This window comes from Falco cherrug, chromosome 4 (assembly GCF_023634085.1).
Source record: "Falco cherrug isolate bFalChe1 chromosome 4, bFalChe1.pri, whole genome shotgun sequence".
Taxonomy (NCBI): Eukaryota; Metazoa; Chordata; class Aves; order Falconiformes; family Falconidae; genus Falco; species Falco cherrug.
In genome coordinates this window covers 53,722,077-53,739,634 of record NC_073700.1, presented here as the reverse complement: position 1 = coordinate 53,739,634, position 17,558 = coordinate 53,722,077, and the positions used below count along the sequence as shown (strand labels likewise).

At 47.1% G+C, this 17,558-nt stretch overlaps 2 protein-coding genes across 4 annotated transcripts in view; both read right to left on the bottom strand.

The window, feature by feature from the left end:
* LOC102052497 (meiosis-specific coiled-coil domain-containing protein MEIOC-like) overlaps nt 1-8,487 on the bottom strand; it is a 35,838-nt gene extending 27,351 nt beyond the window's left edge. Inside the window, exon 1 of one of the 2 annotated variants that reach the window (XM_055707865.1) lies at nt 8,282-8,487. The gene's annotated coding sequence lies outside the window, so the exon portion shown is untranslated. Of the gene's footprint in view, nt 1-4,827; nt 5,068-8,281 lie in introns of those variants that run through there. The other variant, XM_055707866.1, reaches the window with a different exon arrangement.
* A 1,567-nt stretch (nt 8,488-10,054) lies between these two features.
* Nucleotides 10,055-14,973, bottom strand: IBA57 (iron-sulfur cluster assembly factor IBA57). Of its 2 annotated transcripts, XM_055707864.1 has the most exons (4): nt 14,881-14,941; nt 14,615-14,733; nt 13,454-13,800; nt 10,055-12,202 (listed from the first exon to the last, which is right to left on the bottom strand). In XM_055707864.1, exons 1-4 carry the CDS (start codon nt 14,884-14,886, stop codon nt 11,811-11,813), a joined length of 864 nt encoding a protein of 287 aa, XP_055563839.1. In that variant the 5' UTR covers nt 14,887-14,941; the 3' UTR covers nt 10,055-11,810. The 2 variants fall into 2 exon arrangements, with proteins under 2 accessions (XP_055563839.1, XP_055563838.1); XM_055707863.1 differs by having other exon boundaries at nt 14,615-14,973.
* Between the last annotated feature and the right edge of the window lie 2,585 nt (nt 14,974-17,558).

The window sequence follows — 17,558 nt, the reverse complement described above, 5'->3', positions numbered from 1 at the left end:
ATGCTGCAGAGAAACACACTCAGACCAAAAGGAAAAGGAAACTCTGCATCCAGGAATGGGTTGTAGAACAGTTCAGTGAAATGTCCATGTAGATACCTCAGTGCTTCTGGGAAGCGCTCAGCTTGCTGCTCTTGTGCCTGTTGATCTTCAGTACAATACACCAGCTGTATTTCAAGGGAAGAGCTGCAGCCGTACCACCCTCCACGCTACAGCAAGCTCCATGGCGCACAGACGGGAAGATGAGGCTCCCTGTATTTAAGATAAGGCAGCAGGCTTTGCACTGAAATGACTCAGGTGTGCACAGTTGCTCCTAGGTGCTAAGTTAGTTACACACAGTTTCCTTGCAGAAAAGATGACTGGTAATATCTTTATACCACTCATGATGTTCAGTCAACTTGCTTCTAAACCACCAACCTTAACTGATCTTTCAACGACTTGTGATTTTTTAGCTTTCTTCCGTCAAAGCAGACTTCATCATGCATGTTAATGATTCGGCTAAGCACTCCCTCTGTGACACAGTGCAACCATTCAAAGCTTTAAAAGTGGGTTTCACCAAAGCATTAGTTGATACTGGAAAGCCCAAAAACCCAACCTGTTTATATCTTGAAAGAGGAATGACTTCAAATCATGGGAAACTTTCAGAGCATTGCAGGTGCTGCATTAGGCTTCACAACCTATGTAAGAGTCCAACCAAAGCTTAGAATTTACACAGCTGTTCAAAAAAGGTAAAGAGTGCTACCGCTGTGCTCCAGCCCATACACCCTCTTTCAGAGAAATGGATTTTCCATGGTAACTTTCTGTGGCTTTCACTTAGCTTTTAGGGGCTGATACAAAGGCATATTTACTGCACTACTGGTAAATAATTCTGTCCTAGAAAAGCATTTGGGAGTATCTTCAGGATATGGGGCTGCTACGTTACAGCTTTGGTAGAAACCACTGCTTTAACTAAAGCAGCACTGCCAGTTTGCTTTTTGTAAAATTGACAAAGAAAAAATACTCATTGAGTACTTTAATATCAAATCCTGAATCTGTAAATAGTTTTAAGTTTATTTTCTTTCGACATTGTTCAAACAAAAAGAACTCTACGCAAAAAGACAAATGTCCACAGCACACCATCAGAAGGAAAGTTGTTTTATCTGCAGGGAAAAGTGATGACTGGCTTCCTACACATTCATGCCCCATCCCAAGCTCATTGTAACAGCAGCCGTGTCCCCACCACATCCTCTTGGTCTCCCCAAGTTTCCCCAGTCCTTCCCTACCCATCCCAATGGCAACCAGCTAGGAGCTGGGGTGTTGGTGGATGAGAAGCTCAACATGACCCAGCAACGTGTGCTCAGAGCCCAGAAAGCCAACTAAATCCAGGGCTGCATCACAAGAAGCATGGCCAGCAGGTGAAGGAAGGGGATTCTCCTCCCCCTCTACTCCACTCTCATGAGACACACACACACACACACACACACCCCCCGCAGTGCTGCATCCAGCTCTGGGGCACCAACATAAGGAGGGCACAGACCTGTTGGAGCAAGTCCAGAGGAGACCATAGAGATGCTCAGAGGGCTGGAGCCCCTCTGCTGTGCAGACAGGCTGGGACCGCTGGGGCTGTTCAGCCCGGAGAAGGGAAAGCTCCGGAGACCCCTTATTGCAGCCTCCCAGTACCTAAAGGGGCTGACAAGAAAGCTGGAGAGGGGCTTCTTACAAGGGTGTGTAGTGATAGCACAAGGGGGGATGGCTTTAAACTGAAAGAAGGGAGATTAAGATTAGCTATTATGAAGAAATCCTTCCCTGTGAGGGCGGCGAGGCGCCGGCACGGGCTGCCCAGAGCAGCTGTGGGTGCCCCAGCCCTGGCAGTGCCCAAGGCCAGGCTGAACGGGGCTGGGAGCCACCGGGGCTGGGGGAAGGGGGCCCTGCGCGTGGCGAGGGGGTGGGAACTAGATGATCTTTTATGTCCCTTCCAACCCAAACCATTCTAGGATTCTATGACCTAATCCTCCAGAAAAAAAAAATTAAAAATCTATATGAAACATTACCTTAATATCATAGGGAGATTGTGAGGAAGGCCTAATTACACTACCTGAGGATTTACAAGTACCAGAATCAGGTTACATGGGAAAACTTCTGTTAAGTCTAAAGACCCACACTTCTCTAACACACCTGGGTTTAACTTTTATATTTAGGCCTATCTGCTTTACAAAGCCACACAGCAGAAAGTTTGTTGGGGAAGAGATTCCAATCCTCAGTTCCACTTTTATGAAGCCTTACCCTTGAACCAGTATACCAGTATCTCTGTGAGGTTCTTCCTGAGCCAAAAAAACAACAACCCACAATCCAAATGCACAGAACATTTCTACAACATTTATATTAAAACTTCAAATGTCAATTACAAGAAATTAAGCATAGTAAGCACTCAGGACACCATGTGATACAGATTTATCCACTGGGAACTGTGCCTATGTATGTGCAATTATTATAACTTCAGCCTACCTAAAGTCAGTAATTTCAGAAATTCAAATTTGTAACCTCCCCACTTACTGCAATACTTGCTTTATTAATTTGAGAAAATAAATTGCCAGCAGGTAGCTTAGAAACAAAGCCCTGATCTGCCATTCATTTAAAGTATTAAAATAAAAAGTTACTGATGTTGGTTTTAATGATAGATTTTTATACATCTATCACTCTAGCTGTGGTCCAAAGCCACAAGTAGTTTGAACATCAGAGTCCTACTACTTCCAAGTACTTTTGCTCGCAAAAATGACTGAAGCTTTCTGCCCTTACTCTGGAGTTTCAGAGGATGTTTTTTGTTTATGAAATCCATAAGACCCTAATTCCCAAATAAAAAAGTAAACCTTCATGAAACATTAACATGAAGTTGCCAGTTTTAAAAACAGTGAACAGAACTCAGCTGCAATGTCACTAGCCAAAAGCTCAAATTTGGGACTGCTAAGGGACAGTTTTACAAAGCTGGCAAAAGACAGCTCCTTTAATGCATCTATCACTAAACAGCCTACAACATTCAAAATACCTAGTCAGCAAATACACATTTAAGGATTTGAATCATGTAATTCAAGTGCACTGCAGGCTCCATGGAAATATAAGGGAACTTAATGCCAGCCACCTCTCTATATATATTCACCTTCAGTTATGATTCTTACCACGTGTCACACTCCACTATCTCCTGGTAGACCAGGGAAGCACAAGGGACTATTAAACAAAGAGGTACAGAGTTTTTAACTGAACTTCACTCACTTGTGAGCCAACCAATCCAAAGGCAGCTTAAATGCATGATTTGTAGATCATGTCCTTTCAAATACACATTGCTGTAAAACAGGATTATTGGTATTAATACACCCTCAGTATAAACTTTTCTGGTTAGGAATATAATCTGAAATTACAAGGTATTTTCCCAGATTCGTTTTGACACATGGACTACCTTGTACAATTTAAACACCATAAAAATCAAAGTGTCTCTGCAAATATACTTTCAAACAAAAATACTGAAATTATCAACTACTGAATGTGTAAAACCAAACTTTTTGGAGTTACTAACTGGCATATGTGGCCAAAAAGATAGGATTTTTTTAATCTGTTGCATAAGGATCTGTGCACGCGATATATAGTTATATAGAGATTTGTATCTTAATTTCATTAAACTACCAAGATTAGATATAAAGCTACTTTTTGACCTACTCCTCACTTTCTGAAATTCAAGTACTAAGTAGATGTCTTCAAGACTGCAGACTTGAGCAAACACTGTTACAATATAATTTAACAGATCTAAACTATTTCTACAGAGAAATGAAAGGGGATCTATTACCTGCTTGAGAAGTTATTACATTTCTCAGAGAAAGGATGACAGTTAAGTATTTCCAAGTTTCCCATCCACTTCCTAAGTCTTTCCTCATTGTCCCTGGTAGAAGACTCTGGTGGTCAACACAAGACATTTGTGTTTGGAGAATTATGTTTTTATCAGATGCTTGCAATACGCGATCACTTGAAAGGCTGGCACCATTCAGGCGAATAAATCATTACACTCACTCTGAACTACAGCAACACAAGCAAATATTACACTGCAGACATCACTTTGCTGGATTGTTTTCCAGCTTTCTAAAATATCAGTGTCACTCCAGACACCTAGCATCTGTCCTGAAGAACAGAACACACATAGACCTCATCCCCTCGCAAGAATCAACTTCCACGGAGACAAACCTGCACAGATGTTACCACCAGCCGTTCCCTGCCCGCGTTCCTCCCGCCGACACAGGCCACTGGGGAAGCAAAGGCAGCGCAGGCACTCAAACATGCCAGTTGCACACACCAGAACACTGCAGCAGCAGCTGATCCCGGTGCTTTCCAGCCCGGTGGCGTAGCCCACACGGTGCTGAACCGGTGCTGCTGCCGCACCTCCTTTACCTTCCCTAACACTGCTGCCATGGGACCCACGCTACACACCTCGGTTACTACTCGCACACGGAAACTGTTGCCAAGCTATGATAGCGTCTCTCCTCCACCCCTTGAAACTGCAGGACAAAAACAGCAGAAAAGCAGCAAGCGGATTTGGGGCTGTGGGCAAGGAAACAGCCCCTAGAGACAAACTAACAGCACTTGCATTAAGCAATTACTCCACATCGCTATTCCAACAGAGGAATCTCCAAGCTGCACCAACACTACAATAAACAGTGCAAATTGCGTGCCCTTAAATGTCACCTCTTGTTTTCTTCAGATACACACCCTTTCAAATACCTCTGCAGCAACTGAAATCCTCCCCTAGTAAGCAAAGATTCCACACTGCCAAAGGCCCTGCTACAGAAGTGAAAGAAACACCAAGCTTACATTTTTGGTCTTCTTGCTTTACAACCAGTCTCAGCCATGTAATGTCTGATGTCACTGGAGTACCAGTATGTGGAAGTACTATGGGAATTGTAGTCTTTCCTCTGTTGTGCAATAACTACAAGGTACAGGATCCAGGACTGCAACTGTGAGCCTTAGGAACTGTCCCCTTCACACAGAGGCTTACAGGGACTGCCCGAGAAATACAGCTGAACTGGGGTACCTAGCCTGGACACGCTTCTCAGCTGGGAAAGAAGAAAAGTATGTGGGAGGTTTTGAAATGCATCTTCTCCTCCTTCCCACACAAGAAATAATTTCTAAGCAATTACTCTCAAGTGATCACATACTTCCAAAACCATTTAAGCTGTAATCAGCAACCACGACCCAGTGAGGAAATTTTAATTGCTATAATACACATATAATAAGCAATATATGTATAAACATTCTGCTTAACAGTACAAGAGTTCTTATGACAAGTTCATCATCTCTTCTGCCTCTGGGGTTTTGATATTTCCACATGAAAAAATAATTCACTGGAATTAATGTTTTTTGTCAGCAGTGATGAAGCACTTGCCACTCCTGTTCCAAGCTCCCCACTGAAAACCATCATTCGGCTCACCCCAGCTACGTAACTACGAAAGGCTTGCAGGGAGAGCAAAACAAGCCCTATGCTTCCTGTAACAAAAATTTAAAATAACCTTTATTTTAATTGACAGCTTGCTTTCATGCTAAAGTGCTGTACCTCACTCACCTTCTCCCCACTTCCAAACATATTGTTGACAGTTACGTTATCAGCTTTTACATATTTTTCCTTACAAAGATAATTATTTTCCCACAACTCTTTGCCTTAACTCAGATGATGAAATTTCATCCTTCCCACACATCACCGTATTTTTAGTACTATAAAAAGAATGAAAATTTAATTTAAGCAAATAAAAAAAATCCAGAGACAATGGAAAAGGCTAACAGAGTAATTTTCATCTTTTTGAAGAAAACACCAGAAACCCTACAAAATATATTATATTATATTATACAGTTTAGCTGCTCGGAAGTGTAGTCCATCATCAGTCAAGCATTAGTCTTGAGACTAGAAAAAAAGAGAAAGTAGAGGGCTAACAAGTTTGGCTAACTTTTTTAAAAGCAAACCTCAAGCTGCCCTTCAATATACACTTAAGTCATCTGAGTTAAACCTAAAAACACAATGTTCACCCTGAACAATACAACTGCCCCTAAATGCATCTTACAGAAGATGAGAAAACTCCTATGACAACTAGAAGTGTTACAGTGGAAATCAGAAAACCATTTGGTCTTAAGCTCTTCAACAACTTAATGCAGGTAAACTAGACAGAAGATCCTAAAAGGGAGGGGGGGGGGGGGGGGAACCAAAACCCAACCCAAAATGCACACACACACACCACTTTCCCTAGAGTTTTTCTTCTGTTCCCAAGGCATTTTCACTAAGTTACGGTAACAGCACCTTGTTCTGTGAAGTCCTTCCCTCACTGCTGTCACTGTAGCACTTACCACTGAAAGCACATAACCTTCCCAAAATGTTGTTTAAGGGTATTCCATATAGCTTTTCAGACACAGGAGTAAATAGGAAATGGTTACCCCTCCCTAAAAACCTCAGCCCTTGTTTACATTATTGCTGTTCTCCCTCCAGTTTCCACAAAGCTGTAATGGTGGGCAGACTGTGGCTGTCCTCCTCCAGTTTCTCCAACTGCCTGATATAAGCACAATTTTAGAATGATAACATATATAAACACGACACAGGAAGCTTTTAGACCCTTTTCCACATTTAGGTTTTTGGAATAGCATACTTGCACCAATGCTGCCAATAGTACACACTGAATTAATGTGTTTCAAGAAAAAAAGATCAAAAATCTCAAGCCACATTGACAAGGGATTAAAGAAAACTGAGAAACCACAAACATCGACAGTGTTATGGCAGCACAGTACTAAAGTACATGCACTGATTTTAGTGACGTGAGTAGACCCCAGTAGCTTCAAATTAAGACTGACAGCAGAATTTCACACACATTTGGCCTGGGCAAGACAGGGGGGGGGAAATAAATCCAGACATGAATCCACAAAAACACTTCAGACATAAATTATTTCTGCTAGCTTGAGAACAGCATGTTACAGAAAAATCAAGACAGCCTTTTCTGAAGGGCTCACAGTCTCTGTAAAAGCAAAATACCGCACAGGCAAACATGGTTGAGAGAAACGTTTGATGTCAAAATGTAGCATACCTCTTTGCTACCATCCAGCTGAAACTGTACACCCAGTAATAGTCTTAGAAAGTACCTACAAGCAGTAGTAGGTACACTGTCCTCTCAAAGTAACATGTAAAATGCCCCTAGTGCCCACGCAGAACCATGTAAACAGCACATGGCTTCAGTAGCAATGGTTGGGAACAACAGGACAAAAGCTGCCAAATTCCCCTGCCCTGAAAACACTGGAGAAAACAAGCCTAATGGAAAAGGAGGATCACCACAGGCTGTGAAGAATAAATCATATCTGTGACTCTCATCTGGGCAGCATTCAGACACCCCCTGAAAATTTCAAAGGTTTCAGCAATGCGTTAACAGGGGGCAAACATACTAAAAATACTAATATTAAGCTAGAAGCATTTGTAAGGGCTTTTTAAACTTGTTATCTTCAAGTAACTCAGTGTGAAGGTGTTGCTCACACACAATCTCCTAACATCAGCCTGGCCCCAGCAGCGTGAATGCATTCCGGTAATGATCCATTTAAAAGAGCAGACCGCAATGATTTTAGTAACTCAGTCGAACATCTATTTATACAGCAGACTTAAATAGTAGCAGTCATTCTTCCCGACCCCTTACCATACCGAGACAACTTTTTTGGCTTTTTACTGTGACAGGAAATGTAAAAAACCATAACAATTAAATCAGACACTGCTTCCGGGGGTGGGGGAAATAACCAGGAGGGAGAAAAAAACAAAACAAAACAAAACAACAAAAAAAAAATTTCCTGAAACCAAAATATCAGCCCCTCCGCAGTTTCTGAAAGGGACTCCTGCCTTGCTCCATTGGGATTTCGAGCTATACTACTTGCTTATTTCACAGCTCTCTTTATCTCCGTGCAGAAACGTCACTGGGGTTTGGTGCCAGCAGGGCTCACGGCTCTGTAGCTCCCGAGCACGCACATACCCGTCAGGGTACGTGTGACAGGCAAGCGGACGAGGAAAACAGCCTTGTACTTTCGCAGATACGTGCTTTAATCACCTTGTTCTGCTCTACCGGCAGCCACAGGGGGTCCCCTCCCTCCAGGGGAGCCCACCAGCCGCGCGGCAGCTCCTCACAGGGCACAGGCCGGGTTCCTCCCCTCACACAAGCGCAGCGCCTCGCCACCTCCCCGGCCGCCGCACACCCCCTCAGCTCCGGGGCCCCGGGCCCTGCCCGGCAGCAGGAGGGCAGCCACGACGCCTCACCTCTGCCCGGGAAGCCCCGTCAGGCCGAGCGGCCGCAGGCTGCGTGCTACCCATCACCATCTCTATCCTCCCTCCCGCCGTGAGGGGCCGGGCCGGCGCGTGCCGCCAGCACCGCCCCCCCCGCCGTTACAGCCGCCCCAACAGCCTCGCGGCGATCGGGCGGGAGCGGCAAGGGCGGGAGCGGGAGGTCAGCGGCCGCCGGTGGGAGCAACCACTGCGCGGGGGAAAGGGGGGGGGGGGAGGTTGGAAAGGGGAGGCGCGAATCGTTGTGCAGTGGGAGGGGGTAACTGAGGCGGCGAGGGGAAACTGAGGCAGCGGGGGGACACACACACTTGGAAAATGGGGACTGAGAAGGGGTTGGCCCCTCGGACAGCGGGTCCCTGTTTTCCAGCTCTATTTAGGCTGAGACCTGAGCAGCCGCCATGCTGAGGGAAGCGTGAAAACCTGACAGAACTGCATCACAGCAGCGCCTGGTTTCTTTCCCGAGGAGGTGGAGGGGCCGTGTGGGCTTGCTGCTGGGGGCTTGTTTCTCATCAATCCCTCATTCCTGCAGAAATAAGTTACTAAACATGCTGCTGAGGAGGCTGCGGCCCTTTGGCTGACGTGAGGAAGCGGTGGGTTGTTGGTAACCCCTTTTTTGGCTGGCCCCACCATGGCTTCGGTGGGGTTCCCCAGTGGGGTTCCTCTCTGTTCTTCGTTTGGCCCCACCTGTGCTGGGGGAGATTTGCTCTGCCATGGATCATCAGCCAGGCAAACACCGCTGCAGAATCGACCCTGCGCCCGCACGGCTAACAACCCGGCTTCCCAGCCCCAGCCGACGATGGAGCAGGCAGTGAGGGAGAATTACAAACCTGAGAGGTTGACGTGGATTGGGGCTGCCCAGTTCCTGCCACGTCCTTTCTCCAGAATCTAGTACCTCTTTATTTTTAGTACCACCTTATTTTGCACCCTAATCCCCCACACTTGTAACCTGCAGCTGTCGAAAAGGCTTTCAAATACGTTAAATGTAATAAGTAGCTAAGGGTAATTTGCTGATCAATCAAGTTAAGCAAGAGGAACGAACCCATTGTGGTGGTCTTAAGAACTTCCTGTTTTAACAAGAAGAGACATGTCCACAATGTTATCTTGCTACACCAAACATGGGAACGTCCTGTTTGACAAGAAACCACGATAACAGAAGCAGAGGGGCCTACCGAAGATGTCAGAAGCGACCTTGGTGAAGATAAAAGAGCTGCTCAGCTTGCTTGAATTTGCGAGCCTTAGGTGGAGCTGCGACTCCCCGGCCACCCAGCGCGCTGCTTTTGCTTTCCTGCCTTAATAAAGATTTAGTGAATTTATTTGGACTCAATTTATTTCAATTTAACTATAACATTAAGAAGACAAAAGAAACTTGTTTGAGCCAGAAAAGATTCATGGCTTCCCCAAACAGAAGAAAAGTAGTGTTTATTCAGGCTGGGCGCATACCGATACAATAAAACTATTCTGAGGAGACTTTGCACAATGGGTGGCAGAGGAAAAGCTGCTTCTGGCAAAGCGGCATCAACATGGGCAGCACAGTCTCGCCTTTGTCACATTCACAGGATCCAGCAGGGGTGAAGCACTGCAGTTTCATTTATTTTTTCAGCAGAAAGACTTTAAGAATCTCAAACCTGACAAAGGGGTGACGAACAATGTAAGACGTGTTTCTTGTCAGCAAGCAACTGAAAAAAATATTGTTGTGTATGCTCACGCAAGGCAAAAAAAAGGTAGCACCTCTTTCAGACGAGTCACATATAAATTACTGCCACAGTAAAATTTTAATGAGATATTCTACAGATTCATTTTACAGCAAGCATAAAGAATTTTAACCAATATGAGTATTTTTCACAGGCAAATTTCCTTCACAGTAACAGTGACACTGCAACAGTGGCAGAACATGCTTTGGACGGTTTTTGTTACAAACGTACATGCAAGAGGAGGTTTTTGGTCAGAATGGGATGTCACCTGTTCATCTCTTTCATCACGCCCTTCCACACACACGTCATTCCAAGAGCGCGCACGTAATGGATTTATTGTAATACAAAAATACATAGGGCTCCTATAAATTACTGCAGGTTGATGGGGTTAGGAGGCACAGAGCTGGTTGGCTTTGGGGAAGCAAAGAGGAATACATTGACTGCAGAAGCAAGAAAAAGTGTGAAGGCAGAAGAGCAACAGGAGCCAGAAAAACACAGCAAAGAAATGCTGAAGTACTGGGCTGCTCTGAAAACCCAGAGGGGATGGATGGTAGGTGGAAAAAAACTCAGCTAGAGACAGCAGCAGGAATGGGGTTTTGTATGGGGGTTACAGAGAGGTCTCAGAACAAGCGTGGTGGTGAAGCAGTCAGAGAAGAGGATATGGTGAAAATCCTCACTGGGGTACATCAGGCTAAGCCAAGAGAACATGTGGCATTAACTCTTTCTCCAGGGACTGCAGCTTAATGCTGAGGGAAGGAGCAAAGGTCAGAGATTGGGACACACTGTCCCTTCACCAACTTTATGGAGGGAGTGAGGAAAACCCTGCCAAAGGCTGCAGGAAAGTTTGGAGAGTTTTTCTACAAGATGACAGCAAAAAGACACATGCCAAAAAAAAAAATCCACCCCTCAACTGTTGCTGGCAACTGGAGGGCACGTGCTTCTAGTAAGGGATTATTCTGCCAAGCACCAGTACACCAACACAATAGCCACTCCAGGGCATGCACTATGCACGTCATTTCTGTAGAATACCACTTTCCTCTTCAAAACAGTTGTTTTCAGTCAAGGAAGCATGCATGACTGAGGTCAGGAGTGGCAGAGGAGCTGGCTGCTGCTGGCGGTGCTCCCTCTGTCGGCACCGAGGCAGAGGATGGGACCAGGATGTTGGAGAGCTTTCCCACCAGGGATGCCTTAAAAATCAAGGTCTGAAATATCAAGTACAAGGTATTCCTCTTCCTGAACATAATTAGCAGTTAGAGTGGTGGGAAAAAACACCCACCCAATCAGCAAGTTTAAGACGAAGCTCAATGCAAGGACTAATTTGCAGTGAACACTTTAGCCTGAGTATCTCTTACACAAGAGCAGCATGGTCTCCATTAAAAGTAAGATTATAATACCACAGAATGGTTATTCCAAACAGAAACATTCAGTGCAAACAACGAGAAAACTCCTGCTCGCTTCAGCCTGAATGCACACTGCGTCCTATGTGGAGCACAGTCTGAGCAAGCAGTGAACTGAAAATTTAGCAGGAATCCAACCCAACCACACATGGCACCCCCAAAATAAATGTGGGATAATCTCAGGAGGAGCTGCGCTGCCCTGCATACGCTCTACAGGTCTTCCCATAGCGCTTAACAGATTATCCTCCTGTCCCAGCGACCCACTGCTGGTTTGGGTTCCTGCTGTTTAGTCCCAATTTGAACAATGCGTAATACCCACACCCATCAAACACCACAAACAACAGCTGAAGGCAGAGGCACCTTCCCAAACTTAACACACCAAATATATTCTCAATAAGGCAAACAGTGATTCATCATTTATTTACTAGCCGGTTTTGGCCACCACTCGGGTATACCTGCAGTGAGCTTCACTTTATCACCTCCTATATTTAGGTAGAGTGGTTCATTTATATTAGCTAACCTCAGCAAAGCTATACCAAGTTCACCTCCTCCAACCCGCAGCTTGCCAGCCGACTTTCCCGATTCAGTTAAGATCTCAGCGCCCTCAGGAATGCCATCCTTGGGAAGCGGAGCTGAAAAGCGGACTGGCAGCAGACGTTTGCGAATGACGCCCATGTGGTGGGTCCTGGCTGTCAACTCCTGTCCAATGTAACAGCCTTTAGTAAAGCTGATGCCATTCATGTAGGCCAGGTTTGATTCCAGCGGGAGGGCTATGCCAGGAGGAAGATCTTTCACACCTTCAGGAATTCCTAGGAAAAGAGTAAATGTAAATTTTTCCACAGGTAAATGTGGAAAAATTTTCAGTATTTAAGATTTCTGGAGTATGCTTCCTCTGTAGGTTGTAAAACCAAGAGAACCCATAAGAAGCAACGTGAAATAATGAACTTCTGAGTACTCTGGTTTGGGCCTGAGTGAAATCATTAGCCATAAACGGTTAGCAAAGATTACTCTTAAGGGTAAACAGAACCACACTAGAACCTAACTTCACAAAGCTTACAGCACCTCATAAGCATACTGGTGGAAATTCAAAGCACCTGGAACAATGCAGACTCCCATACAAAGGCATCAATGTACATGTAATGCCAATGGCAAGATCCTTTTCACCCACACTCCCCCACAAGCAGACTTTAATTGACTCAATAAGAGCTATTTTCTTCAGAGCTAAAGAACGTGAGTTGGCCAAAGGTCTTTGCTAAAGCACAAATGCTGAATGTCTGTATAACGAGCCCTTCTTTTTGTGACCAATGACACAAAAATAGTATTTTTTTGAAGCAGAGTGTTGGACCCAGCCTTCCACAGCAGCTGGTGTTTCAGGGAGGCAGCACACCACCACAGTCCAGACCAGTCTGACCCGTTAGCAGCTAGCTTTTCCGAACCAGATGGACTCAGGTTTAAGCAAAGGACTATTGTCTTCCAGTCTGCCCATTAATTTAATCTACTATCTGCGTGGACACAGTAAAATCAACGGCAGCTCTGTGCAGGCACAGGGGCTCCTAGGAGTGAGTTCCCTCTCAAATCAACTGTCTGCCCCTTGGCCTCTGAGTTAACTCTGCAAATCCAGTCATACATTTTTAGGAAAGTCAGTTAGGGTGTTTCTTTCCCTTCCTTAGCAACAAGGAAAACACGCAGACTGTGCGTAATCCCCAAATAACAAAATGACTCAAACCACAGAAGTTTCCCTCTAAGAAAATGAATAATCCTGCTTTTCTTTCGCTGTGAGCCTTCCCGACCCACTGCCTCATAATCTTAGTAACGGGAAACTGTACCCAAATACTGACTCAGCCGCCAGACAGAATTATAACTACCAGATCACTTTTTTCCTCAAAGTAGCAAATAATACCTGTATTATTAACAAGCTAAACACACTGAGACATACCAATGAGGCTTTTATAATTTATTCCTCTATCAGTGTACGGACTCTGATAATAACATGAAACTGTGATAAAAAATAAGTTTCCCAAAATCCAGTGACACTGACTGAAAACAGAACTTGGCTTTACCTTGTTTATACCTGTGCCTGTGGTAATCCTGAATGTTTCCAATATGACTCCCGGGGATAATCTCCGATAGATTTGCTCCTTTCTTTGTGATCAGTCTCCAGCCCATGACTTCTGTTCTGGGGTCAGGAGTTAAAATCAGAGCCTGGTCTGCACATTTAGCGAGGGAACTGGCAATGTCTCCAGTCCACTCCCCGGGGATGACGGCCCACAAAGAGAGGTCAAGGCAGGGGGTAATGTTTACTTTCCTCCGGATCTTGTACAGTTTCAGATGTTTTTGTATGGCATCCAGCACGCTGCTGTCACACTCCAGCAGGATGTGCAGCTCTTCTTCTGGACTCTTATGAAGCCTAAAAAAGTAACACCTACAAGGTCAGAAAACCAAACCCTGCAGTAGCGGAAGCCAACATGCTGTATCTTGATCCTGGTGCAAATCTAGATATCTGGGGAATTTCACCAAAGACTGCACGCAAGAGCAACACTCATCTCTCCATAGTGAAATGCTGAATGTTTTCAGCCATCCATTCTACTCCTTTCTAGCAAATACTGCCCTCACCTGTCCTGGGGACAGAACCCAGTCTGGCCACGCAGTCTTCCCTATGCTTATCTGAAGCGAGGGGATTTTCAGCAGAAGGAAAAGCTTCGTTCAGCTGTGCCTTCCATCAGTTACACCGTTAACCTGACCTGACAGTGTGTGCAAGCCTGATTTTTCATTAATTGACACCATATCCGTGTGAGGTGGCTGTACAGTGTAATTATGTCACATGCCATACGGTGGTGACAGTGACTGGGCACCTGTGAGATAGCGCAAACACCTTGTTTTGGATAGGGCCCAAATGTTCCCACAGGCCTGGGGCCGGCCCTGGGGGCCGCTATATAATTATTAAGCTCATTATGCTTTTCTGTTGGGGAAACTCAGAGACTGCAGCTAGCGATGGAAAATATACAGGGTAAGCGCTTTTTTGCACGTTAATTTATAAAGCTATGCCAGAAATACCGTACAGTATGTGTGACATGGCCGCAGGAACCACCTGCGAGCACGGAGAAACCCGCCAAGGCCGCGCGTTCACGTTTCCATAGCAACAGGACGCGCCCCCCCCCCCCCCCCCCCTCCCCTGGCAGTGGTCTCACCCAGCCCCTCCCCGCCCCTCCGCTTGGTCTCACCTGTAGAGAATGACGTCATAGAGGCAGCGGCCCTGGACGTTCAGCGCATGCGCATAGAGCGCCGCGGCGGGGGGGGCGCTGCCCGCTGCCAGTCGCGTCACGTCGTTAGTGAGCAGCCCCTGGAGGAAGAGGGCGGCCTCGGCTCCCCGCACGTCCAGCAGCGCCCGGCCCAGTGGGAAGCAGGCGGCGGCCCCGTTCCCCCCGCCCCGCCACAATCGGCGCAGCCCGGGTAGGGCTGTTACCGCCGCTGCCGTTCCCGCCCTCACCAACATGGCGGCGGACAGGCCGAAGGTTGTCAGGGGGTCCCGCCGCCGTTCGATGCCGCCGCCGCCATCTTGTGTGTGTCCGCGGGGACGGCGCCACCTGCTGGCGGGGAGGGGGCACCGCGGGCTCCGCCCCTCCCTCCCACCGGCTCCGCCCCCTCCCCGCCCGGTCCCGGGTGGGCATGGGCCTGGCGGCGATCAGGTAGCCACCGGGCATGGGCGTGGCAGCAAGTGGGTAGCCACTGGGCAGGGGCCTGGCAGCCCCCAGGCAGCCGTCAGGCAGGGGCCTGGCAGCCATAGGGTCGGAGGACGTTGGCAGCAATGCAGAAGCTGGTCCCAGCCCCCGCCAGCTCTGCCCTGTGGCTGTACGGAGGGCCAGCAGCACTTCACCGGTCCCCGGCTTCCCCTGCCATGGAGGGAGTGCGGGAAATGGCCTAAACCAAACCCACCTACTGCAGTTTTGTTGTATGAGTCCTCCAGGCCACCTCTTCCCTGCTGTCCTGGCTGCTCTCAGCGTTCCTGCCCCCTTAATCATCCTTCCCCCGCTGAGCCTTTAATCCCCTGGAAGCCTCAGACAGCTAGGGTACATACCCATTCTCCTCCGGTGATGTTTTGGCTAGTGTGCTGGAAAGTACTTCTCCAAAGGTTCCCGTTTTCCACTCCTTTTTAACACCCCGTAACTTCTGTTTCTGTAGCACCCATCAGCTGCCCCCATCTTCTTCTAATACTCTTAGAAAATCTGTCAGTAGCTCTGTTTTAGAATAAATGATAGTGTTTGACAGTGGGGATTTCTACTAAGCAGCATTGCACAGAAACAAAATCACATTAGAAGCATGGAGCTGAAGGTGCTGTCCGCTTGTCTCTTGCACATTCACTAGTGCTATGGGATGTGGACTCTGAAGGGCCTGGGTAGCCTGGGGTATGGCTGCAGCTCATTAGGCTGGAATTCATCCCACAGTTCAAGAAATGACTGTGAGTCATGCCTGTCATTTGTGATTGCTTTTCTCCAGTTGCCGCAATTCAGTTTACAGCCATTCTGCCCCTTGCTGCTGCCAACACCAGCACATGTGCATCTCTACAGAGAAGGGCCTCAGCTGGCCCAGAATGAACCCTGCAAAAAGGAGCTATCAGTGTTCATCCGGACAGGCAGAGCCCTGAGCGAAGGATCTCAATTATCAGAAGCCACAAATGCGGTGGCAGCAGACAGCAAGCTGGCCCTTGGGCTTTCCCCCATGCTCTGGCAGTGATAACCTTATCACATATCCCTGTTTGCAAGGGGGACAGATCAACTCCCGGTGACGGTGAACGATGCGGTGTGTTCACCCCTGAATTCAGCACTGGCCCTGCTCTGGAGGTGATGCTTGTCAAGCAGCTGCACAGGCAGAGCAGGTGAAGAAATGAAGACAGGCAGCGAATGTGATTCAAGGTGACCTTGGCATGTGAACATGCTCTGCCCAGCTGTTGGCATGTGCTGTGTGTAAAAAACCGGGCTGAGGAAGCCTGCCTTCCTTTAAACCAGGGCTGAAGATACAGAGAGCTGATGGAGACCAGTCTTTCCTCTGTACCTCTCCACGTCATGGTGAGACCGTGAAAGCTACAGCTTCCTCTTATTCCTGATACTGCACCCATGTCAGCCTGATGAATTGTCCCCCCAGACCTTTGCCGTTTCTAGCAGTGTTTGTGGAAGAAGAGCTGGCAGCACAGGGTGGCAGGGTGACAAGATGCAACACCCCTGGCTAAGCCCTATCCCAAAGGGGACATCCCCCGAAATCCCCTCTTGGTGGAACATTTTTCATCCAGGCAAGTGCGGTAGGGCAACTCAGAAACTTCTCACAGCTAAGAAACTGGTGAAAAAGGACAGAGATTCTCTGTCTGTTCCTCACCAGTCCCTGGGCAGTTGCACAAGCTGATGGCAGCCTCTTGCTCCATCAACTTTCCACTCTCTGCTCTTGCACTGCCTGAAACCCTGCCATGTCTGGGGCTTGCTGGCTGCTGCGGCAGCAGGACAGCCTGAGGCTGTCACCTTCGAGTGCTCATCCTTGGCATTTAGTCATCCATAGCTCATCTGCAGTAGCTTAACGTGAGGGTACCTGCTGTCTCTCTGCAGCCAGCCCTGTGGGATAATGCTGGGATAATAAAATTCATTTTCTCCGGCTTGTTTTCAGGGTGCAAAGCATGAACTCTCATCTATGAACCCACATGAGCTGCAGTTATTCAGCCGTAACCCTGCACATTAAATGCTCCCCAAGCTGAGCCGCTCCAAGAGGTCAGTTGCAGGCAGCCAGCCGCTGAGATGTGGGGTTGTGGTAAAACATAGCAGCACTTCTGGCACAGGGACAATATCCCACAATCTTTGAGAGAAAACCATGGATTGTGGCTGGCCTGGGCAATGCAAAGACCTGTGAAAAGGGGAAAATTGCAAGGACAACTGGCTGGATGTAGAAATAAAGCCAAGTGGCAGCTGAGTTTGCAAGGAGTGAGTCTGTGCATCAAAGGGGCAGTTCTGTACTAGCGGGGCTGAAAATGAAGGTAGAGCCGTTAATAACATTTCCCTAGGGAGAGTGATTAGGAGCTAGTGGGCTGCTGTTGACAGGAATACTGTCTGCAGTGTGGAGCCGCTAATGAAAAAGATGAGTCTTGAGATCCCAGAGAGAATGGGACACTGGAGAGTCACTGGTATT